General features: G+C 41.1%; 1 protein-coding gene across 1 annotated transcript in view; it reads left to right on the top strand.

The window, feature by feature from the left end:
* PHIP (PHIP subunit of CUL4-Ring ligase complex) overlaps positions 1–25578 on the top strand; it is a 95981-nt gene that overhangs the window by 32733 nt on the left and 37670 nt on the right. Inside the window, exons 10-16 of the mRNA XM_074150227.1 lie at positions 1525–1595; positions 2400–2500; positions 2618–2658; positions 3181–3279; positions 5297–5450; positions 6391–6525; positions 22329–22457. Coding sequence (XP_074006328.1) covers positions 1525–1595; positions 2400–2500; positions 2618–2658; positions 3181–3279; positions 5297–5450; positions 6391–6525; positions 22329–22457 — 730 coding nt within the window. The remainder of the gene's footprint in view (positions 1–1524; positions 1596–2399; positions 2501–2617; positions 2659–3180; positions 3280–5296; positions 5451–6390; positions 6526–22328; positions 22458–25578) is intronic.

The following is a 25578-nucleotide window of genomic DNA, read 5'->3' as shown; positions in this document are numbered from 1 at the left end:
TTATGCACAGGCACCACTAAGGTTTAACGCTTCCTACTTTCTTGGAGATAGCAGTAGCTGATTTGTGGAGAAAGGTCTCATGCATCTGCCTTCAGCTGAAATGAATTAGGGCTACAAAGATGATGAGGGGCCTGGAGCATCTCTCCTATGAGGAAAGGCTGAGGGACTGGGTCTTTTTAGTCTGGAGAAGAGAAGACTGAAGGGGGATCTGACCAACGCCAATAAATACTTAAAGGGTGGGTGTCAGTCTTTTTCGTCAGTGGTGCCCAGTGACAGGACAAGAGGGAATGGGCACAAACTTGAACATGAGAAGTTCCATCTAAACATGAGGAGGAACTTCTTTCCTGTGAGGGTGGCAGAGCCCTGGAAGAGGCTGCCCAGAGAGGTGGTGGAGTCTCCTTCTCTGGAGACATTCCAAACCCGCCTGGGCACGTTCCTGTGGGACCTGCTCTGGGTGACCCTGCTCTGGCAGGGGGTTGGAGTAGATGATCTCCAGAGGTTCTTTCCAACCCCATACCGTTCTGTGAGTCTGTGAATTATATGGGCAGTTTTGCTTTTAAAAGAGAAAATGTTGGATAAGTTATGAATATGCATTTTTTTATGTTAAAACAAATCTTCAGTGGTGACATTTGTGGGTGTAATGCTGCTGTTCTCCAGTGAGTTTATCCTTGGAGTGAAGATTTAGGATGGCATGCTCTGCACGACCACCTTCTGGTTTGAGAGTGCTGCAGTGCATGAGCAGAACTGAAGCAAGATTGAAGAATCAAATCTGATTTGTTTGGGTTTTATACACTCTTAAAGTGCCAAATCCATCAAAGCTTTAGTTCTGTTTGAACGTTTTTGGTTCTGAAACACCTAAAAAGAAAGCACAGGCCATAAAGTAAAATTCCTTACAACCTCCTAGCCATTGTCCTGACGTCCTTTGGGCACTATTTGAAACCAGCCCACAAAGAATGTATGTCCTTTGAAGAAACAGGTATATTCTAATACTGTGAAAAACTGTGAATTTATTTAAATTTCCCTTATATGCTTTTCTATAAAGAGCACCGTGCTCTGTTTCTCTCTTGTATAACCAGAGATCCAGTACACCCAGTGGTTTAAAACTCATCATGGTGGACAACTGGCTTTAGTGTCTTCTGTTCTGCTTTGCCGGTGACTTCAGGAGAGCAACCTGGTCTAGTGGGAGGTGTCCCTGCCCGTGGCAGGGGGTTGGAACTGGATGATCTTTAAGGTCCCTTCCAACCTGAACCACTCCATGAGAGTGTTCTGTAGAGCAGTATTAGATGGGAATGGGAATTAACTTGGGATACAGCTCTCCTTGATACGTGGATTACTTAGTCCATCTGGATGTCTTAGTTTCCTAAAGATCAGATCATGAAGCATAGTCAACACCAAATTGTTGATAGATGGGCAGCCATCTGTTCCTTCATATTTAATTTTGTCCTTCTGTGCTTTATTTCTAAAATACTGACTTATTTTATCAAGCCCTATTAGGAAACTATTTAACTGTTTCTTTATTTGTAGTCCGAGGCCAACGAAGTTTACAGAACGCCCTCGGCCCGGAGTCCAAATGATCTGTTCTTCTTTTAGTGCCGGTAAAAGACTTTTTTTATTATTATTATTTATTTCTTTTCTTGTATCAATGTAGGAAGTCATTGGAGAGTAAAATAAAGTTAGAATACCATATTTCTTGTTAATAAGATGGAACTGAGTTGAAGTAGCTATTAAAAAGGCCAGAATATTTCAAATAGAAATTCACAATCTATGCATTAGCTCTTGGTGATACAGAAATTCTTGAAAACGGTTAAATCGAGAGTGTTGAAAGTAAGTCTCTTGTGACTGCAAGTCTTTTTAAACACAATGTATGCCTTTTTCTCAGAGTGATTCCGGGAGTCGGCTTTATCTGAGGTGGAATTTAGAGGGATTAGGATAGGAAGGTGTTGATTACCAGGTTCTCACGGTCTAAATTCCATTGATTCCAGGGTTGGCAATTGAAAAATGCAACATAAATAATTGGATAAAATATCAAAATGACAGAAGCTGACTTTCAGAAAGTGTCCTGCAGTTCTAGTTCCATTCATTTTTTGTTAAGATTAAGGCTTCTAAGGGCTTAGTCAGTAACAAATTGCTGTAGTTACCTGATCTCTCCCATAGCTCTGCAGACGCCTGTTTATCTGACAGCAAATGTAAGGTAATTCAACTCCAGTTAAACTTTCAAGTTCCTAAATCTTGTTTTTACTTAAAGGTCAGTTACAAGCATAGCTGAAATGAGATACAGCTATAAATGTAAGGGGATAAATTTAAGTATTTAATGTTACAGTCGTTTAAAAATACTGTAATAACATTAGATTGCTCTTTTTTTTTTTTTTTCTTAAGACTTATCTGTTTGTTTTTCTCAGGTGGAATGTTTTTGGCCACTGGGAGTACAGATCACATCATTAGGGTTTATTTCTTTGGATCAGGTCAGCCAGAGAAGATATCAGAGTTGGAGTTTCATACTGTAAATACTTTTTAAAAATTACATATGTATTTGATTAAAATAATAATTTGGATAAATTTGGATAATTTGGAATAATAATTGATTTTTTTGCCCCTTTTCTACTCTTTTTTTATACAGGACAAAGTTGACAGCATTCAGTTTTCTAATAGTAGTAGCAGGTAAGCACACAATTTATTTGTTCAGAGCTTGTTTTTTGACTTTGTGGACACTTGTTAATACCCGTTCCTGGAAGTAGTTACAAAACAATAATAATTGCTTTATGTTTTGAGGTTCATCCAGTAGAATGATCTATAACTATTGGGTTCACACTGTTCTGTTTTAATAATACTCCTTCAGTTTTATACTTGTTTTCATTGTAATGAATGATTAAAATATTTTGAATTTGCCAAAGTTAAGGAGTATAAAAATTCTTGCAATTTCTTCTTAAGAAATGGATGTGTATGTATATTCATATATAAAATACAATTATTTTTACATATATTTGCAGTGTCACAACTCGGTAGAGAGCACCAAAGGTCAAGGTGCAGTTAGTTCAGAAGGGGCTCAGGAGAGGGAAACTGTTTCTTAGTTATAACTTCCTTTTTTGAGTTCTAAGTTCTGAAATTTGAATTTTCAGGTGTTCTTTTCTGTACAGATCTGCCTTTGATCTCTGAGTAACATTTTTTTCCCCCTTTTGTTAGATTTGTGAGCGGTAGCCGTGATGGAACAGCACGAATCTGGCAATTTAAGCGAAGGGAATGGAAGAGCATTTTGTTAGATATGGCTACTCGCCCAGCAGGGTAAGTGATGTATCAGGTAGATACTTGAAGGCCATTGATACAATTTGCTGACTTACTTAAAAAATAACAAGAAAAGAGAGAAAGGAAAAAAGAGGATGGTGGGGAAGGCCTTCTTAAATTATTATTGCTTAAATGCACAATACACTTGTCTAATTCTTCAGGTCCAATGAAGACAAATATTTGACTACATATTCAGCTGTGGAAACTGGCTTGTCCTGAGAATAGCTCCACTGGTATTTTGAGTAGATTAAAAGAATAAAAGATACTCAAAACCCATTAAAGGTCAGAATTATATGGCTTTTTTATAGGTGTTTATTTCTGGAGCAAGAAAACCAGGTCAGATCTGTTGTTGAGCCTGCTTGCATTTTAGTAATACTTGGAGATATTGTGGGGTCTGCGTGCCCAGAAAAGCAGGGTTGGGTTCTTTCATACCACGTGCCAGAGCAAATAAATCGCTTGCTCTGTAACAGGTTCTCATTTGTTAAAATAATCTCAACGTTTACAAGGCTTTGTAGGTACGGGACGCTTCTGTACACTAGAACAAGCAACAGGAGAGACTTAAAGATGGAGAAATGACTTCATAGGAATTTTGGCTTGAACCTTTTTATTTTGGCATAGAGATGTTTTCCAACTGCCATACATTAGAAATGGTTATAACGGATTTAAGTGGTAAACCTTTTCCCCTTATTGATCATACTGAGTGGTTTGAAGGATGCTATTTAATAGGAGAAGCTAAAAAAAATTCATTTCGGGAGTAATCCTGTGGAAAGATGTCCGAAAGACCAAGAGAGGGATGGAAGAGAAGCCTAATAAGCTGTAATTTCATTAGATGTTCAGATCAGAGAGTATCTTGTCAGTTCTGGGCAGATGCAACAAAACACAAATATAAAACAGCTGGACAAGATTGTATAAAACACTGGTGCTTTGAGAACAGACTGAATTACTCTGTAAAAATTCTTAGTTTTAACTCATCTGGGAAAAAAGGAATAGTTTCTTTTTCATTGTAGTCACAAACACGGAACTTCCTTGAGAAACCGAACTGCTCATTTCAGTGAAGCACCTTTAGCCGAATTCTGCTCTGTCCTTTTGACTAGAGAGATAAGTGCAGTTCCAAATTTGATCTTTTCTGCACAAGCACAATTTTATCAAAGCGAATGAAATTGCTGCACTGAAAGGAAAGAGTGAATTCAGCTTTATAAAGCCTCCTGGGTTCTGCATTGAATCTGGAAAGAAATCTGGCTCTAACTACACTTTCTATTCTTGAGTTGTACAATATATACGATTGTGTAACGTATTGTAGCGCTTACTATATGGAAAATTCTGTCTGCCTACTTGGTGGTAACACGCTGTTGTTGCATTTGGTTGATGTTTTTCCCAGAAATTAATGTGCTAGAGAATTCAATGGCGGTTCGTCTTTAAACCACAGTGACCAAAATGTAATTTTGGGAGTATTCCGATAGGTTATATTACAGATGGCTGGTGTTTGGTTTTCGTATGGTGAAAATAAAACACATTCACGGTGAAGCGCCATTATTACTCGCAGTAGGGTGATGTAAGGGGGATGGTATGATACTAAATACAGCCTGAGAATTTAACTCACCTAAAGGGATCAGAATATTTCTCTCTGTATTTATAAATGCTTATTACAAATATTCTCCAGGACAAATTACTCTTCACTGGGTGACTAGTTTGGATTTTCGCTCTTCAAATGTCACAACAAATAGCGTAGCTATCAAATTTAATTGGGGTAGGTCATGTATCAGGGGGCGTTTTCTGGAAAAACAGATCACGATATTCTTTAACATATTAAGAGGACCCAACAGTCATTGTTAAAGCATCTACAGTTCTGTTGTATGTGCTACATAATGGAAAACATTTTTCATTTCTCCAGTTTCTTGAAGTAGTGCTTCTATATTTAATAATAAAGCAAAATACAGAAGCATTTTCACTTGTTAGGGCCATAAAAATGTTCAGACAAACTAGGATTGCTTTAAAACTTTTTGCTCTTCTGTTTTAGACAAAGTTTACAAGGAGTTGAAGATAAAATCACGAAACTGAAAGTGACCATGGTGGCGTGGGACCGCCACGACAACTCTGTCATAACAGCAGTAAATAACATGACTCTGAAAGTTTGGAATTCTTTCACTGGCCAACTCATTCACATTCTCATGGTAAGGTGTTCCATCTTCATTTATCAATCCTGAATGCAAAATTGATGTATACAGCATCAAAATTCTTCCTTACGCATTTTTTTTCTGTCTGAAAACTGCCTGAACACATTTTTCCAGATAATTAAAGTGTAATAGAGATGTCTGTCAACTGCTTATTAGAAAACAAAGCTTTAAAGTTGCAAGTCAGCATTGCTGATGGAGATAACCGAAACTCATTTTGAAGGTATTTTTTTCCTTCTCCTGTTTTCTTGAAAGGGCAGAAGGAAACAGTTCTTTCTTTTTACCTTTATCTTACGTGAGAAATGTTTTGAAATACCATTAATGAATAAATTTGCCCTGTTTAACTGGAAACACTTCTGCAGCCTAATCATTCCGTGGGTGTGAAAAAATAGTCTTCTGGCTAGAATAAATCAAACAATATTTTTACTCATGTCTGATACTTTGGGTTAAGTGAGAAGTAGGTGACTCTAGGCAAATAGATGCTCCGCTAGGGATGGAAATATTTCATGCAAAGCTTTAAAATTTAGTATTAATTTTGGAGGTGTTGTTCTGTAACTTTTAATGACGTATTTGATTCTTTATGGGCCCAAGTTAAATTTCTAACTGCTATTCTGCCTAAGCAAATCGAAGTCTGCAGGGCATTAAAACCAAAAATACCAAATATTGTAGACTCCAATCTTTTAAAATCATGGCGAAAGTATTGGGCCATTGTGGAGGTGACGTACTTGACATATTTCTTAGGAAGCTAAAATTGGAACTGGAAAAAGAAGAGTGTAATACAGTGCTACCAGAAAAACCCAGAAATGTGTGGTCAAAGCAGTTGTTCTTTGCTGGATGCTTCCATAGGTTAATGTTGCAGTTCCTGGTGTTACCGTATTGAATTTCTGGGTAAGTATTTGAGACAATCCTCTTGTTCATCTTGCCGTGTCTTTAATTTCAGGGCCATGAAGATGAAGTGTTTGTACTTGAACCTCATCCGTTTGATCCAAGAGTTCTCTTCTCTGCTGGACATGATGGAAATGTCATCGTTTGGGATTTGGCAAGAGGGGTCAAAATCCGGTCTTACTTCAACATGGTAATTATTGTGCTTTATGCAGATACGCCAAAGCAACCCTTCTAAACTTTTTGCTTTTAGTACGTTCTTACGTAGACCGTCTTGAAGCATGCATTTGTGTGTAGGGCAAGATCCTGCATCCCGTGCAGTCAAGAGAAATTCCTGTTCAGTTTAGTGGGGCAAAGATTGAATCTGTAGAACATAAAAAGTTGTTTCTTTGGCTGTATTTCATAGCGTCATCTTTCTATAGGCTTCATCCACATGAAATTGGAGTCTTAGCGTACATTGTCAGAGATCACATGTAAGAGGGTGACAGAGACCCTCCTTCAGTGCTCTGTTTCCTGCCTGGGGAACCAAGGTGGAACTTGGTTTGTTTTTGCGTGGCTAATTCTCAATCTGGGTAAAACTCTTCGGGAGTCCCCTGATCTCACACAATGTTGTTGTTTTGCTGCCTTGGCCTGTTGGACTCAGTACTGTCAGCCTTTCTGTGTGGAGTTCCTCCGCAAGCAGGTTTCATATTTGGTCTGTTCTGTGCTAAACTGTTCTTCTGGAAGATGGATGCAACAGGTATTTCCATCTGTTCCTTGATATTAAGTGGGTCTTCGTACATATCTTTTTTTCCCCTCAAAAAGGTAATGATGTATTGTGCAATTCAAACTTTGTCTCCTGGAGAAAATTAAGAAAGAATATGAAGAATTGTTGAGAATGCTGAGAGTAGGCAAATGGGCTTCATCCAGCCTTCAGCCAGAGCAGAATGGCTGTCTTGGAGACCAGCATAAAGAAGATCATCTGAAGAAAAGACCTGCTATAGATGTACTCACAGGGGAAAAAAAAAAAAAAGGTGGGGGGGGCATTTAGAAGTGAAGTCAAGGCAGGAAGGTCACTCTGAACCTAAAGAAAGATTTTGAGATGTGCAGCATACGTATGGTTCATAGAATCTCTGAAGAAATTCTGCTGAGTTTAATGGGAGAGAGAGAAGCCCAGCCTCCTTCAGTGCTGGCTGAGGTTCAGTATTGTCCCTCTGCACCGATTCCTGTAGCTCAGCGTAGGAAGGATCCCAGACAATCCTCTTGCAGCTACGAGTACAGATCTTCAGTACTCGGTGCCATTCGCTGTTACCAGTTGAGGTGTATGTTCTAATTACGTGGTTAGGGTGCCTTTTCCGCTACTGCTTTTGGTGGGTGTATGATAGTTTTCGTGGAATTTAAGGTCAGAAGAGGCTGAGCTTATCTGCTTTTTATAAGACAAGTCCATTTAAGAGCTATTGGAATCTAAATTACAGCTGCCTGTGATGTTAGGCAACCCTCTGAAAGAGTGAAATATTTATTTCAAGGGTGCAGTGCAACACAAACATCTAAAAAGAGTAAAAAAAATCACATACATTTTAAGATCTTTGGAGTCAAAGAAGTGTGTAGATAATCAGATCTCTGCAGCTTCATGCTAGAGATGAACGTGAGGAGGTCTGCCCGCTGTGTGAGGCGAGGGGAATTGTCACTCTGGCATTTGGTTGTCTCAAACCAAGGAATAAGTCGTATGAGCCAGGTGTGCGAGAGGCATCTCTCGACAGTCTCTGGATATTTCACCAGCCAGTCTTCCATGTCTGATGCTTCCAAAGACACGGGTGGAAATTAGAGGTTTTCTCAGATGACTGGGTAGGGGAGATGTCTCTAGACAATGAGACTTGATTGCATGTCACCTCTGCAGAGCTGCAGGTGTTCAGTGTCCTGGTTTACTGAGGAAGGGTGTGAATACGTACAGAGCTGCCCGTATTCTCCCAGTTTCCAACTGGGAAGGAAATACCAGCCTGGAACATCACTAGATGAGTTACTGTTAAATTACCCTGATTGTGACCTTTGTTGACTTGGTCAATATGTCATCTCATACCTGTGAAAAACGGTATTTGTATTCAGGGGGTGGGAAATTTTTACAGATGGGGTTCTTTTGGCTCAGACAGGGATCATCATGAGGAGGAACCAAACCTGAGAGAGTCGAATGACATGAGGTACCTGCTTTTCTACGCAAGAACCTCTTAATATCCTTGCCTGATAAAACAGTGCCTGTGGTTTCAGAACTAGCACTGGATGGCTTTGTTGTAATAAAAGCTCCTTAAAAAAAATGCAGACTTCGGGGGTGTGGGTTGAATTAGCAAAATCTTAGATGACCGTTAGCTTAATGATAGTCCAGCTGGGTATTCCCACGCCGGATGGATGGCTTGGTATGTCTGAAGCCTTGTGACAAATCCCTAAAGTAGAGTTGGGTGTTTTTAAGTTGTTTGTCCGTCTCCCCTGCCCCTGAATTTTTTCATTTTCAGTATCAAAAATGAAACCAAAATCTGAGGGATGCAAGTGGTGTCAATCAGTTTGAAACTTAATTCCTTTTATCCAGCCAGTGAATGAAATTGCAAAGCTGTAGTAACTAAATACACTTTTTGTTTAGTATTTAATTTAAATGGGGGATTCACATTTGTGGCTTGCTGGTTACAGATAGATACCACTGGGAGATTCTGGTGGTTTTACAGAAAATTTCTCTCCCATATTTTTAAACTTAAGATTTGCTATTAAATTGATCGGCACAGTCACAGGTAACTGGAAGCGTCTTCAATCTGTTTGCCAGATTTGGTCTGTATAATTAATAGTGACCTCCGGCCCGTAAGAGACTGTTTACACACGTGGGTTTACTCTCAGCGAGTATGTATATATTTTATATGTTCCACATTTTCACCTGTAGCCCTCACTTCATTTGATGTAATTCTGTAAGTACCGCGTAACTTGGAGTTCATGGGCATTGGGAACTGCCTTCATTCAGTGACTTGAGTCCGCCAGACTCAAGGAATGTATTCAGCTACCCCAGAGAGAGAAACTTGCTGTGGAAATATCGAGAGTGAGAGGGTTAAAACTTCTTAGAAAATGTTGAGGTGCAGCAGAGAAGTCCTGGGATGGTTTTAAATTGCACAGGCAAAGACAGGTACTTGTTGTTTTGTGACCTGTGTAATGTCCCTGCCAGTCCTGACTTAATACAGCTGCTAATGGAAAATGTATTTTTGTCGTTCATTTTTTCCAGGGAATCGGTGAGGTCATTGCTTTGGTGGTGCGACATCAGGGCAGTTTCTCATGCTGTATTTCCCCCGTAGAGATAAGAATTTAGCAGTGTTCTGAAGAAACCAGGGTAATAAACCTTAAGTGGTTGCTGCAGCCAGCTGTTTCAGAGCTTAGAGATTTCACAAAAATCGGGGGTTTTTTTGCTACAGAAGTACAGCAAAAACCCTTGTAAATGTTGAAATTGTGGCTTGTTACCCAGGGCCTGGATTCACTGAAGGATTTGACTGTTGTGGCATCCAGGTTATTTGGGACCGAGGTCCTTAGCCTCCACAGTGGAATGCAGTATCCTGCCAAATCCTCGGTTCACAGAGCAGTACACGAGATGTAGGTGTATTAATGGATGATCCGGGGGGGAATACTCTGTCTGGTGCTCTGTCTAGCAGAAGCCACTGCTTGGTAATGTGCGTAGAGAGGTATTTGAAATGCAGTTTCTTACTCAAAGCTGCAATGAGGCATCGGGATCCCTTGTGTGGTGAGACACCTTTCCGATAAGGGAGGGATATCCCCGCTCTCCTAAAAGCAGGGCAAGGGAGCAGGGGACACTCATCTTTTGGGGTTGCCATAACCTTTATAGGCTGAGAGAGTTGGGGGTGTTCAGCCTGGAGAAGAGAAGGCTCCGGGGAGAAGTTAGAGCCCCTTCCAGTCCCTAAAGGAGCTCCAGGAGAGATGGGGAGGGACTCTTCTAACACTGAGTGGAGTGATGGGACGAGGGGGAACAGTTTTAACCTGAAAGAGGGGAGATTGAGATGAGATCTGGGGAAGAAATTCTTTGCTGTGAGGGTGGTGAGACCCTGGCCCAGGTTGCCCAGAGAAGCTGTGGCTGCCCCATCCCTGGAGGGGTTCAAGGCCAGGCTGGATGGGGCTTTGAGCAACCTGGTCTGGTGGGAGGTGTCCCTGCCCAGGGCAGGGGGTTGGAACTGGGTGGTCTTTTAAGTCCCTTCCAACCCAAACCATTCTGTGATTCTGTGATAACTGATATTAAGCTGTCGAGCTGGGAAACTGAAGACCCAGATTCTGTTCTCTCCTTGGTGTCAAGGTGTTCAGTTCAGCATCTGCCACTTACCCAGGAAGGTGCCTGAGCTATAAATGTCGAAACAAGACTTTTTCCCAACTTTCTCTTGGGAGTTGTGCCGCTGTGGAGAGGCGTGAGTCTGTAGCCTGTGGCTTTAGACTTGTTTTCTTGGGTACAGAAATCAGGTTCTAGGTAAACTGGAAAATGGTAGAAATGACCTTTGGCTTCCAGCTTCAGGCAAGCTCTTGAACTTGCAGGGTTAGTGCTTTGTTAAATCAGAAACAAAAGCTGTGCACTGCTTGGTTCTTGTCTGAATCTGTTTTATTTCAGGTGTTCTCACTAAATTTCTTTGTAATAGACCTGACACGGTCAGTTTGGTAGGAACGCCAGGGTTGGCGCTCGGGTGGGATGTGCTGCAGCTTAACCTTGTGGTTCCTGTGGGCTTTAAGCAGAAATGACTCAATTCCGAGAGTGTATGAGAAGAAAAAAGAAAACTACAGGGACTTAAGAATCTTCCAGATCAAAAAGGAGGTGCCCAGTAACATCAGGTGAATGCGTGGGGTTTGGTTTGGTGATTGGGTTTTTGTTGGTGTTGCGGTTTGGACATTAAGTATTGGTGTTCCTCAAGTCTGACCCCAAATTGGGTTGTGTTATTATAGTGCTGCCCTTGATTTTTATTTTTTGGACTTGGGTATTTTTATTTAAGCAGTACCTCTCGTGGCTGAGCTCGGCCGATTCAGACTGTTTGCAAAAGGCGTTCTCGCTGGGGCATTTCTCCTGTGATAAAGCTGATAGTTGTCCCATGAGTGGGCTGCCACTGTAGAAGAATATTTTTAAAAGTTTCCTAAAAGATTTCAGGGTACGTACAGGCCCTAACTCTGTTCTTTTTCTCTTTTTTTTTTTTTTTTCTGTTAAATAATTTGGTTTAGAGCGTAGCTTTATGAACAGTTGCAGGAATATATGGTGACTGCGGTTACTTGACATTGTGCCGCTGAAAGTACGAGACCTGTCCTACAGCAGCAGGAGCGAAAGGCTGGGGGAGAGCAGGCCTTTTTACAGTCTTTGTCGCTGTATTTTTTTTTTATTGGATTTTTGTACTGTATCTGTGAATGTAATTGCTTTGCCTGAATCTGAAATCCGACTCAGCAGATTTCATAAGTAGACATTGCAATTACTGCCCTGGGAAACGTGCATTAATTGATAAAGACTAGCCTTACGGCGTTTAAGAAATCCTTGTGTGACGTAGAAATTAATCAAGCAAGAAAACTGATGCCTTTAAATAAAAAATGGTTCTCCTGGACAACAGATTTCAAAAAAACCAAACCCCAACAAACCCCAAACAAAACCAATAACCAAAAGATCTTTCTTGACTAGAGAAGACTGAGGGGGGATCTGATCAAGGCCTAGAAATACTTCAAGGGTGGGTGTCAGGACGATGGGGCCAGGCTTTTTTCAGTGGTGCCCAGGGACAGGACAAGAGGGAACGGGCACAAACTGGAACATAGGAAGTTCCATCTAAACATGAGGAGGAACTTCTTTCCTGTGAGGGTGGCAGAGCCCTGGAAGAGGCTGCCCAGAAAGGTGGTGGAGTCTCCTTCTCTGGAGACATTCCAAACCCACCTGGACACGTTCCTGTGGGACCTGCTCTGGCAGGGGGTTGGAGTAGATGATCTCCAGAGGTCCCTTCCAACCCCATATCGTTCTGTGACCAGGTGTTGCTCCTCTGTCTCACTGGGCTGACTCTCATTGTGGGTTGAGTCTTTGAGAAGTCCAGGCTTTGCTGTAGCTGGTGGCTTTCTTAGGTCTGACACGATCCGTGTCCTTCAGGGGCCTCCTGTGTGCCTGGATGCCTGTTAAGGTCAGACTTTTGCTAACTTGTGATCTTAAGGTGTTCCTCCTAGTGATGGTGAAGAGTTCATTTGGACTGATTGTTGTTACAGTCTCTCTGAGCACTGTCCTGTGTTATGGTGTTCTTTGCAACACCATCTGGGTGGGTGGTACTTCTGGAACCCACTTAGATCTCAGTACAAAGGTGGCCTTAGTCCTTTTGTGTTCTGAACATCGCTTTGAAATACTGATAGAAAAAGAATGTTTTTACCATGTTGCGTTAAATTCACCGGTCCCAATACTTCAAAATCCTCCTGTCTTTGTGACTTTATGGGACTTGCTGAAAGGCTGAGCCACCGTAGCCTTTGACACCTGAAGGTCACCCTATACATCTCCAGATGATGCGAATGTGACGATGAGACTGTTTCTAAAGACCAAAGCACATCTCGTCAGAGCGTATAGAATACCATGAGTATATTTCAGAAATGCATTACAACTGGAGGTCTGGAAACTGGTGATTTGAGTTGGATTCCTTCTGATTCTTTTGGAGGAGGAGGAAGGGAAAAAAATAACTTCCTCACCAAACCTGTTTTCCCCCCTCTTCCACCTTCATCTTCCTTTGATACGGCAAATAGCTCTGTTAAATTTGTGAAATGAAAGCTTGATTCTCTCTCAGAAACACCATTTTCTCTTCTGTGTCACTGAGTAAATGTTGCTTGCACGGAAAGCAGGTTCTTCAAGAACAGTGGTGGTTTCCTACAGCAGTGTCACCGTTACTGCTTGGATTGGTGTTTGTCGTTCTTATGCCCTCTGTCCTGCTTTTATGGAAACCATGAGGAAAAAAGGGGAAAAAAAAAATAAAATCCAACTTCAGAATTGCAAAGCCCGAGGGGGAGGCTGCCCTGCCTGTGGCATCGGGGCTGGAGAAGATACAGGGTGCCATCGCATTTCTTGGCTGGTTTTGAAAAACTCTGATCCTGGGGCTAAGACTTCTTCATTGAGACCTAGAGTGACAACAGTCATTCTCAAAAACAGTGTTTTTGTGTCTCAAACTCAAAAACAGTGTCTCAAAAACTGTAGCTGCTGTAAGGGTGGATGAGGCTTCTTACAGGTTTTCAGGTGTTGTAGGAAAGAAACATGATTGATTTCACTTTTTTTAAACTGGGACATATCTTCATCTAGATATCTGTGCCAGAATCCTAGATGTTTGCTTGCTTTCTGGGCACTTTTCTGTTGGAAGCTCATGATCAATAGTCCCACATATACCTATAAAATTGTATCCACAACTAGGAAGCTTGGGTCTTGCATGTGTTCTTTCCAGTATGTTTATTAATTAGCAACTGGTGATGAAACTTAGACCTTAAATATGAACGGTTTTTAAACAAAGTAAGGACTTAGATACTTTTTCGTTTATTTCACAAAATACTTAATAGCTTATTCAAAGATGTGGCTGGTGTGATGAGTATGCTTTTCTTTCATCTGTATTAAAAACCACACATTAAAACGGGGTACAGTGTAAGCAGCTGAATTGAAAAGTGTCAATTTTCTAACAAGTTAAAGTTTTTGAAGTTGCAATTTTAATATCAGTTTAGTAATATGTGATTTTGTCCAAATCCATTAAAAATTGTCATCCCAGGAGCAAGTTACTGGAGATTTTAGGATAAAGCCTGGATTTAACTCCTTCAAGTTACGTTTCCTTTTTTGTTCTTTTTTCTTCTAAAGAAAATTTATGACAGCTGGAAGAAAAATGGGGACAAAACTTTGCATTCTTGAAGTTCAGAGATAAAAGGACATCTCACTGGAACCTTCTGTAACTCTGAAATAGTGGATCCTTTCAGCAAGATAAAGTTATTTTGACTTAGCGTTGTATTATGACATCACGAGTGAAGTGTAATTGTTCCCCTGAGCAGGTGCATTAACGGGAAACAGCAACTCTAAAGTTCTTGGTGCTGAAAAACTTTTCCAAGTACTTAAATAAAAACTTGTTAAACATACAATACCAAGAGGCATAAGCTACTTATGGAGCTAATAAGTGGAATAAGCTAATAATAACTAATCAGTGGAGTTAACACACCTGTAGGCTGATCATTTGCTTATGTTTGTAGCTATAGACCTGTTTGGGTTGGGACTTCTTTTGTGCAGCATTTTATGTCTTACACTGGCTTACCAAGTTGACCAGAAGCCAGAGTTGGTTTCTCTAATGAAGTCTCAGATTTGATGGGACAGCGCTTGTTAACCTGAAATATAAAAATGCACAGCTATGCTTGAGAAAGCTGGTCAGGATTCCTAGCAAGTCTTAAGCTCAGCTATTTAGCGTGACCAGTTTAATGCATTTTTTTGCCACAAATTAAAGAGAAAATATCTGAAAAGGGGAAAAAATACGGCAGCTTATGTAGTTTTCAAGCAAACATGCACACCGCCTTTCTCGGCGCTCTTTAATTTTTAAAGAAAGAACTATATATTTTTACTTTAAAATTCATTATCAGTCAGTTTTAAATTTCCTTTTTAATCTTTGTTCATCTATCTTAGGTACATCAAGCAAAGCAATTGTTTAAATAAAGCTTGATAGACATTTTTGAAAAGCTGTAGTGGTTATATCTGGGTATTTCTGAAGTAATAGTTGTGAAGAGTGACAGCCGTACTTCACTAGACGATCTCTGTCCCTATTACTTGAGCAGATAAACATTCCAGCATCTGCTTTTCACACTTTAAGGATTTCAACATGACCATATTTCTAACAGTTACCGGTAGTAAAAAAGTTAAGTAGAAGAAAAGGTGTGTTGGAAGGATCTGGTTGATGACGTGGGACTCCTCGTTAAAACCTTATTTACCTACTGCTCTGCTGCAGGAGCTTTCATTACACTGGGTTCTGACGTTTTTAGGCAGTGAAGCAGATGATGCTTTCACGTGATAAAAGAATAGACCTTGTTTGTGAATACTCACACACTTATTTTTAGGTCCCTTGATTTCCTGACCAGTGTCAAAAAGCTTAGACCCAAGCTCTTAGGGCTGTGCTGTAGTAAAGAAAAAAACGTGACTCTCCTTGGTCCTTCGTTTTCTTTTTCAGGTTGCTTCTTTCTTGAGAAGCCGTGGGCTGAGGAAACAAAAAAAAAAAAACAAAACCAAAAAAAACACCAAAAAAAACACCAAAAAAACCAACCAAACAAAAAGATTTGATGTGCTTGTTTTGAAGGTGATCTCTGAAATTCCTGTATTTCATCCGATTGCCTTTGAAAACGAATGGAGTAGTAGAATCAGGGAGCAGATACTGCCCTGCCTTGTAAGGCCACCCTCTGCTGGTTACGTTATATTACGTAGTGAGATATATATTACAACAAAGCAATAGTTGTATTTAAAACATTAAGCTTGGGTTTTTTTAAACTGAAAATGTGTAATGTCACACATCCAGTAAGAAAGCTTGAAGCAAGTGGGTACATTCGTACTAGTTTTGCTTTATATTCACTACCTTTTCATAGCCAAATACTAATTAAGCTGTGTAAATGCAGATAGGTGTTTTATTATTTAAAAAAAAAATAAATAACCTGCATGTTGATGTTCAAAGGATGAGAGTTCCAGCCACGTAGTCATTGAGAAGGACACGATTGCTGAAGCTGATGTCGTGAGTTTTTTGTCCCCAGGTGTGTAGCTAGAGCTGGTCGTCTAATTAACGCAAAGTCTGGTACCATTCCCGGTTCCATGACTTTCTTTCCATGTGGGTCCTTAATTACTTCGATAGGATGGACGGTGGTTGCATTGGTTGGTCCTTCTCTGAGCTTGTATTTTCCCCAACTTTCTGACACTTAAAAGTACCTTCTGAAAATTTTTAATAGAATCACTTTCTTGGCTTTGTGAGCTTTTTGTTATATTGTGGATTTATTTGAAGCTATTGTGACTGAAATTGTTGTATTTAAAACTTGACCCTAAAAAGGTCGGGTTCAGGCAGCCCGTGAGAATTTTCCTCATTTCTGCAGTGGAAATTGTAGAGGGTGTAATTTTGACCCTACTTGAAGTTAATGGCGAGCCCGTGCTACGGTAGAAGGATCAGACCATCCGGGTGCAGTCGCGTGTTGGTGGTTTCCCTCTCCCTCACCCCGGTCTCTGCCCTTTTCCCACATCTTATTTTTTTATATAAATCGGTGAGAATTAGGAACCCCCCGGAAGTGATAAATCATGTATTTCATAACGGTGATGATGTCTAGTTTTTGTGAATTTGGACGTTAACATATCCCCTGTTTATGATTGTCTGAATGTTTTAGTACGGTTTAATCCTTGTTTTGCTTAGAATTTGCTGTCAGGGGTACAGCACCGACTGACTCGGGTCAGAAGGGTTTCTTCCTGCAAATTGTCAATCAAGCAGAGGCTACTAAGTTGAAATTGAATTTTTCTGGGTGTTCCTGCTCCTTCAGAGAGCTGATGGTTGACTCTCATTTATTTTTAGCTTTGAGTGGACGCTTCATTCCAGGCAATTCCTATCCTGTGTCTCCTTATGGCTGTCTATCTTCACGCTTTTCCCACCCCATCTTCTGAGGTCTGACCTGTGTGATGTGGTTCCTTCTTTTCTAATGCTCCAGCTTCCAGTGTGACCTGCTAAACTCTGAATTATCATATCGCTTACAATGTTGTTTCCTTGTGTAAACCTGCATGGCCCACCTAGATCTTGGTTGGCAACTCCTTGATTAGTTTTAGTCTAAATAACATAGCAAAAAAAATCTGCGTCCCTGCCAGAAGAACATCATGAAAGATCAGATTCCATCTAGGACAGCCCAACAGAATGCTCTGTGCATGGATTTTTCTGCCATGTGAGGTGATTTTTTTGGACTAATGTCCAAAAGACGTACCTGTTGCTCATATGGACAAGGTATTGCAGTCTCCAGTGTCAACAAGAGATTTAAAAACAGTTATTTCTTACGTTGTTGACTTCATAAAGTCTGAAGAATCTTCCAGTTTTGCTAGGATTATATGGGATTGCACTTTTAGATGAGGTTTTGTAGTCATCTGAAATACAGAATGATGTAGGATAAGATTATGGATGCATTACTTTTGAATCAGCCAGTGTGTAATCCGACTAAAATATTTTTGAAATTTTTGAGAGCTTCCACATTTGAATAATACGTAAAAGCACAATCTGAAGAGCAGATCCTGAAAAGCAAAGCCAGCATCACGCTCCAGTATTCCAAGTAGAAGCCAGTACTGTTTGGAGGATGTTTATTAAGAAAAACTTTCTTTAACAAAAAAATAGAAAAGAAAATGTAAATACTTTCTATATATATGCCTTTATATAACTTTAGGCATCCTCAGAGTGGGTGATCTGTCAGAGCTTTTCGCTTTTCATTGATATGTTTGTCTTTCAAGGGAAATACACTGCATTCCTGAATGGAGAACTGGCTTGGGTGGTAGGAAGATAGAAACATTTTTAGTGAACATCTTACTCTTAATTTAATTACTTCTTGTCCTCTTCCTACCATTTGATCCTTTGTTCTGGAAGCAGTGTAAAAGCCCTGGGGATTTTCTTTTTTTATTTTTTTTTTTTTTTTAAACTGGCTTAAACATTAAGTGTTCCTTCCACTTCTCCAAATCTGCAGTAACCACTTCTAGCTTTGCAGGAAGTCCGTAGATATTTTTTGGCTTACCCTGGCAGCAGGCTGTGGTCGGAGATTGTTCCTTAAAGCAAAGGAGAACATAAACCTGCAAAGGAACTTTAAGATACTCGGAGACCGATTTTGACTCCAGCAGATATGGTGTAGTTTCATCACTTAGGAAAGAGGTTATATGTTTTCATAACAATGAGTTAACTTTTTGGCTCACTTTAGAAGGTTGATCTAGCGTACCATTGTTGTGATCGTTAGAATCTAAATTTCAATTTTCAAGTTTTAGTGTTGCTTGTAACCAATTTCCATTTGTTCCTCTGCATTTAAATAGAATAGTTCTCTTGCTGCTAAGGCTCTTTTTCTACAGGCACACAAAATAGTCCTTTTTCCTTAGTGTCCACGTGAAGAAGTTGAGCTCTTAGGATTTTCATTATCATGAGGAGTGGAAACGTTTCTCTGTAGCCGTTCCACTTAAAATTTATTCACCTTGAAACACGGGAAGCAAAAATTACGTGTATTGCTTTGGAAGAGTTTGTTATTATCGTTGTCTGTTTGTCCAGCACGTGTGCGCTTTGTCTCCCGGATATACTTCTGGTACGATTTAGAATTACGGTTCTCTTTCTGTTGTTGCACTGTACGCGTTGCAGTGAAGACGCAGTGATTTTTCTCCCTGTGTTTCCAACTAATTGCCCCAGTCCCTTAGTGAAGGACGAGAGAGAACACCCTCTACCTCAGGCTGGTAGAGCCTTAATTCACTGACTTTTTCATCAGCTCTGACGACTTGTGTCGGAAGGTGTGATAGAAATTATTCTGTGTAGCCCGAGTTCTGTTGTTTTTTCTGGCAGTAAGTGTGTTCAGCGAGTTATTTCTGATAATCTTACTACCTTCGTGGCCTATTGCGTTTTGTCCTGGGGGCTTTTCATCGCTCCAGTCGGTATCACTTGTGCTGCTCCCAAATTTGTTCTCAGTGGATAATTTCCTAATGTTCATTTCATCAACGGGCTCTCACTTGTTTCTGTAGTCGCTAACAGAAAGGCCTGGCTTGAGGAACTCCACTGATGACATCCTTTCAGTTCGGGGTGTCTTTCCAAAACCACTGTTACCCTTTCCTTAGCAAGTTTCCCTACTCTCTATTTCTCTTACTAATCGCAGTCTGTTCCATGGGAACTGAGTTTTCAGTGCCGTATCATGGCCGTGAAGTCTAGCTAGGTTGACTGTATTCTATTTTCTTGGTATAAAAAAAGCAGTTATTTTAACGAAGAACGTCTGCTAAGTTTGTCTGGTATTCTCTCCTCTTGATTAATTTTTGTTTTACATGATTTTTTTTTTTTTCTATTCCCTTGTGTTTTTCACTTGTCTTAAAAACTAGGTTTTAAGTCTCTCATACTGTCTATTTATAACAGGTCAGAAAGGCTTATTCTTGAGCTCGCTCTCTCTGTAGGTGGCACTACTCTGTTTTCATACAGATTATTCTTATGGATCTGAGACAGGTTCCTTTGTGTTTCACAGCTCTGTTCTCCCTGGTTTGGGAGAGAACAATAAGCTCCTTTCAAATCTGAGAGGGACACAGTAATGTTTTCTTTCATTCCCTTCCCTCATCAGCATTCATCCCTTTGTGATGTACCACTGTCCATCTCTTCCCTTGCTAGTGAAAATATGGGCTTAACTCTTGGGGTTGGGTCTGTAAGTAATGTTAATTTAGTCCTCTTCATATGGCATCCCTGGTTCTTCCCTGGTTGTGGCCAAAGAGTCAATGCTCCATGTCTTTGCTTCCAGCAGCGTCTTAACGTGTTGGTTCTTGGCAGCCCTTTGATGGGACGGCTCTTAATTGGGCTTTTTCTGTTCTTGGGAGTGGTCTCTTCCCTTCACCGTTGATATCCTTTTGTTCAACAGAGGAAGGCTCCAGACAGAATATTACCTTCTTTGGGATACAGTCTTCATATAGTTCTTCCATCTTTGATTTAAAAGGGGTGGAGAGGGGAAAGCAGCTCCCTTCTTGCTGAGGTCTTTTATCTTGCTGAAGTTACAGCTTCACTGATTTACTGCAGCAACTTTACATTTAGTTTCTGTTCCAGGTGACCAACTCCTCTGTGTTAGCTTTATTATTGAAGAAATCCCATTGTAAAATGTCATTTATTAATCCCAAAATATTTTTGTTTTTAAAAAACTCTACTGGGTACTCCGACAGGCTTTGCTCTTTAATTCGTAATAGTAATTATATCTTGGAAGCTTATCCCCAACAGTAATTTTTTGTTCTTACAATATTAAGGATCTTTATTTCCAAGTAATTGTACATCAGACTCAAGGGGTTGTACTAAAAGGTTTTACTGTTGTCCTTTTCAAAAGCACTTTTAAAACCAGATTCTGGCCACATTCAGAGTAAAACTATTTACACTCTATTAATGACTGAATAGTAGATCACAATTCTTTTCCTTTACATAAGAAGGGAATGTCTCCCAACTAACACTCTTAATTCCCAAGAGTTTCTTGAAAATGGTCCATCCAAACCGTTTCTTGCTGGGAAGGATTAAAAAAACCCCATCATCTTAATAGTCTGATTTTTTTTTTTTCCTTCTGTTTCTCACTTTTCTCCTCACCGTGGTTAGGAAATGATTCTTCCCACAGCATGCCTTGTTGTCCTTGTAAAACAAAAAGTCTTCACATCTTAGCCTCTAGGAGAACCTTGAAATTCTATTTGTGAAGGACTTGAAAGTTAGGAAGCTTGATGCTTTGATGTTCCCTTTGTTGGAGGAAGGGAAAGGGAACAGAAATCTCTGTGGAAGTGCTGCTTTTCCAGGTTTTTACTGTCCATCTGCGAAGCTTATTCTTGGGCTGAAGTTCCTTCCCCTCTCCACCGGTCTCCCCAGATTCTCCCCCTTTTATTACGGTGAGCTTTCTAGGTACGAAAAGCAGCACAAAGCTGTAGCTTTGCCTTGGTTGTTGGATCTTGCTCAGCATGAGTGAGTTTCTGCGTTCCCAGCCGTGGCGACGGCAGCGTCACTCCCTTCAAGCTCTGGGGTTTATTTTCCATCTCTTCCTATCCGACGCTTCTGTTCGTTTCTTCTGGGATAACGAGCAAAAGAGAACGTAAAACTTGCGTTGGTTTAAGTTCCTCTTTTGCTAAGCCAGAAACTCGTTTGACTTTTGTGGAAAGTACTTTTGTAGTAAGAAAGACCTTTATCAAGTACCCGAAGGCGCTGGTAATAAATAGGTGTAGCAGGCTCTGCCGTGGGGGGGTGAGCAGGGGAGCGGGTGCGGATGTGTTTGACGACCTTGGGCCAAAAATTGAGCCTTTTTGCCTTTGTCTCAGCCTTTAAGCTAGTGAGAACTGTACCTACCTCAGGTTTTTCCAGCCTTGGTTCATTATTTAACTTTTTAAAATGATGCTGAGGGCCTCTGGAAGGTGCGTAGCGTTGGTGCCTGCAGGCTGGGTACCACCGGGGGTGTTTTTTCTGGCAGTATCGAGGCCGGCCACAGTCAGGGAAAGAATTTTCTTTGGTGTCTCTATAAAGAAAAATGCAAAAGTGCTTTGCTGGGGAGAATAGAAAGGGGCTTTCTGAAGAGGTGCTGAAGACGTGAAAATTCAGAGTGGTGATTGGTCACCTCTGCTTGATTGACAGGTTGCAGGGAAAAACAAAAACCCATTTGTTCTGGCTTAATGGAACTGGAAAACAGAAAATGAGTATCAGGTAAAAATTCCTTTTTTAAAATCTTTGCAGTTCTCCTTTAAAAAGTGGAGTTTTTACACCAATCTACACCTCCCCCTCCCCCCACTCCAGTAAATTAGGAGTAGGCATCACGGAAACAGGCAGTTGCGAAGTGGTGTAATGTGGGTTGTCGATGTCGGCGCGTTTTTCCAAGCGGGGCCGGTGTCCTGGACCCCCGCAGCGGCCACCGCTCCTGGGGCGGCTTAGCCAAAAGGCAAAGGATCGAAAGGGTGGAGCGACCGAGCCCTGAACCGGACCCAGCTCTCTCGTTAGGCTCATTAGCAGGACGATCAAGGGGAAGCTTTTATTTTTTTTTTTTCACTTCCTAGACTGTGCCTGCTTTGTGGATAAATCTGTCCGTTTCTACTACTAGCAATTTGGCATCTCTCATGAGCATTATCGCAAAATTCACGGAGAAGTGAATTAGCTTAGAAGTAAACTTACGTTTTAAAGTAACTTCCATCTAGCAGTATATACTGTCTTCCAGATTTTATAAATTTCAACATCAGCACCACAGTTTTGAGAATCATAATTGAAAGTTATTTATTTATTTCTGGTAACTTTAATTATTTTGTATGTTGATGTATTTCAGATTGAAGGACAAGGACACGGTGCAGTTTTTGACTGCAAGTGCTCTCCTGACGGACAGCATTTTGCATGTACCGATTCTCACGGTCACCTTCTGATTTTTGGCTTTGGTTCCAGTAGCAAATATGACAAGGTACAGTGCAAGATGAAAATCAAAATGTTTTGTCTGTGTTGAATGCGTTCGTGCAAGCTTTTCCTCCAGAGCTTCCTTTCAAGAGGGTCACGACAATTTTGAGCCATTAATATGGGATGTTTCAGATTCCTGTTGTTGACACTGAGCTTTCTTTCACTGTCCTTTTTTAAACTATGGGAACACGCTATTAAGCTGTTTAGATGGGAAGTTAAAAATAATTTATAAAAAAAAAAAAAGGAAAACATTTTGAAGAATTACCCAGTCACTGTGCTCTCTCTTATGTGACAAGGTTGCGAGTGTCTACTAATGGATCCGCAGGAATAATGTGGATAAACTAGAGTGGAATTGGTAACAGTTAAATCATTTTGCTTCAAATATTTTTCTGGTTCCTAACTAAGACAAAAAAAAAAAAGGTGGGAGGTTTAATACAACTAATTCCTGCTATCTGTATTTAAACATTGCATAGTCTGGGAGACAGTTATTTACAATAAATGCACTATATGTTCTATTGATGCTATTCTGCGTCTGCTAATGAAGTTCTGTTGCCTTGGTGCTTACACAGCAATGTTCCACTGTTACTGTCTGATTAAAATATTACATCTTTATTCTAATCTCACAGTCTACATTGTGTATTGCAAGTGTGGGTGTCTTGCCACAGACCCTCATGACTTTAAAGATTTGTGGTGTTATTTTTTTTCCCCTCTGTGGATGACCATGCCCTGTGAACCATGCAGCTCACCCAGTTTGGAGTGCTCTCAAGGTCCCAGTTCTTCTTTTACCACCCAGGGAAGAGGGGAGGTGTCTCTTCTCCCTCTTTCTAAGACTCAAGCAGACGTATCTGCTCCACGATTTTCATCTCTGCTCCTGGTAGCTGATAGGTGAAGGTTGTTTCACTGAATTTCACTGAATTTTTAGAGTTGGAAGGGACCATAGAGATCATCTAGTCCAACTCCCCTGCCGAAGCAGGATTGCCCAGAGCATGTCAGAGCATGTTACTCAGGACTGCATCCAGGCGGGTCTTGAAAATCTCCAGAGAAGGGGACTCCACGACCTCCCTGGGCAGCCTGTTCCAGGGCTCTGGCACCCTCACCGTGAAGAAGTTTCTTCTCATATTTGAGTGGAACCTCCTATGTTCCAGCTTGTGCCTGTTGCCCCTCGTCCTCTCACTGGGAACCACTGAAAAGAGTCTGGCTCCCTCCTCCTTCAACCCACCCTTTAGATACTTATAAGCATTCAAAATGTCTCCCCTCAGCCTTCTCTTCTCCAGGCTAAAGAGTCCCAGCTCTCTCAGCCTTTCCTCATAAGGGAGATGCTCCAATCCTTGAATCCTCCTCGTTGCCCTTCGCTGGACTCTTTCCAGTAGTTCCCTATCCCTCTTGAATTGGGGAGCCCAGAACTGGATGCAGTATTCCAGTTGTGGCCTCACCAGTGCAGAGTAGAGAGGGAGAATGACTTCCCTCGACCTACTGGCCACACTCTTCCCTATGCAGCCCAGGATTCCATTGCCCTTCCTGGCCACAAGAGCACACTGCTTGCTCATTGTCATTTTGCTGTCTACCAGGACCCCCAGATCTTTCTCTTCAGAACTTGACTCCAGCAGGTCCACACCTAACCTGTATTGGTGCCTGACATTCTTCTTCCCCAGGTGCAGGACCCTACGCTTTTCCCTGTTGAACCTCATGAGGTTCTTCCTTGCCCAGCTCTCCAGCCTGTCCAGGTCTCGCTGGATGGCAGCACGGCCCTCCGGGGTGTCAGCCACCCCTCCCAGTTTGGTATCATCAGCAAACTTGCTGAGGATACAACTCGGTCCCCTCGTCCAGGTCGCTGATGAATATGTTGAACAGGACTGGACCAAGTATTGACCCCTGGGGGACACCACTGGTTACAGGACTTGTTGAAGTGTTGGCTTCTGGATCTCACCTCCTGCTTTGGATTTTTGGACTTGGGCTGGCCCTGAAAGCATTTTGGCAAAGAGCAACTCATAGGGGCCTGAAGGAGGGAGAGCAAAAGGACTTTTAATCTTTGCCTTGTAAGCCACTGCATTTCTGTCTGTAGTCTTCCAGCTCTTACTCTGATGCTCCTTACAGCAGTGTTTGCAGATTGGGGATTTTTTTTCCTCTGTCTCTCAGCTGTGATTTGAACTACTCGGTACTTGGCTGCTGTTGCCATCCCTCAGCTTTTACTAGCTGTGCCTTTCCCCTTCCATTCCAAAGAAAGTGAATGAGGGGAGACACCACAAGGAAGGAAAACCAGGATTATCAGATTGTTTTCAAGGTCTTTGTCTTTCAGAGTTCTCACTCTTCCAAACTTTAAAGCTTGTTGTAACAGAAGCATTTTTCTCACCGTGTCCATGGATTGTTCCAGGTTTATTTTTCTCTCCATTTTGGAAGTGTGTAGTTCTCTGCTCAGTGCTGGAAGTCATATTGAAACCAAGAGCCTTTTTTTTCTTTGCGGTGATAGACCAGGAGTTTGCTTTACATTGCCATTTGAGAATTTACCTTGTGAGGAATTCGATCTGTTTGAAGGATAAAACCAATTCTTTTTCACTTCTTGAATTCTACAGACCCTTTGTTCTCTTGGGGTTTTTGCTGCAGCCTCTGAGAAAAGATTATGTTTAAAACTTTTCACTTGTTGGGTGATTTAAAATAATCCTTTCCAGTTGTTACTGTGCCAATGGTAATCTTGGCCTTCTAGACCATAGAAGAAATGGGAGCAAATAGGATTTAGATTTGTTACCTCTTCAATCTCAGTCTTCAAGTCTCAGAAAACTCAGCTTGGAAGTTTCTGAGCTCTTTCTTGTCTGGTTCCGTCTCCTCTTTATTTTTGTCTGACCCGATTTGTGGAAAAATGTGACTACGAATAGGTAGAAGATTCTACACTGGAGATTCGGTGGTGTTTGTTCTGTCCTGCCCTTCCCCAGCCCCCCCAGATACTTGGGTTTTTTTCAAACATCTTGGGAGAACATGCTCTGATAGACCCTGCATTTTTTTTTGGTTTTCAAGTGGTTTCCATCCATCTTGAAGAATGATTTTTACAGAAGAGAGGAGTTTGGTAACCTGTCCTGTGTTTCTGCATCTGTGAGTTGTGCTCGGGACCATGGTTATAGCTGAGATAGCGATGG

This window comes from Numenius arquata, chromosome 7 (assembly GCF_964106895.1).
Source record: "Numenius arquata chromosome 7, bNumArq3.hap1.1, whole genome shotgun sequence".
Classification (NCBI taxonomy): domain Eukaryota; kingdom Metazoa; phylum Chordata; class Aves; order Charadriiformes; family Scolopacidae; genus Numenius; species Numenius arquata.
Note: the sequence above shows the minus strand (reverse complement) of the source record. Positions and strands in the feature narration are given on the sequence as shown.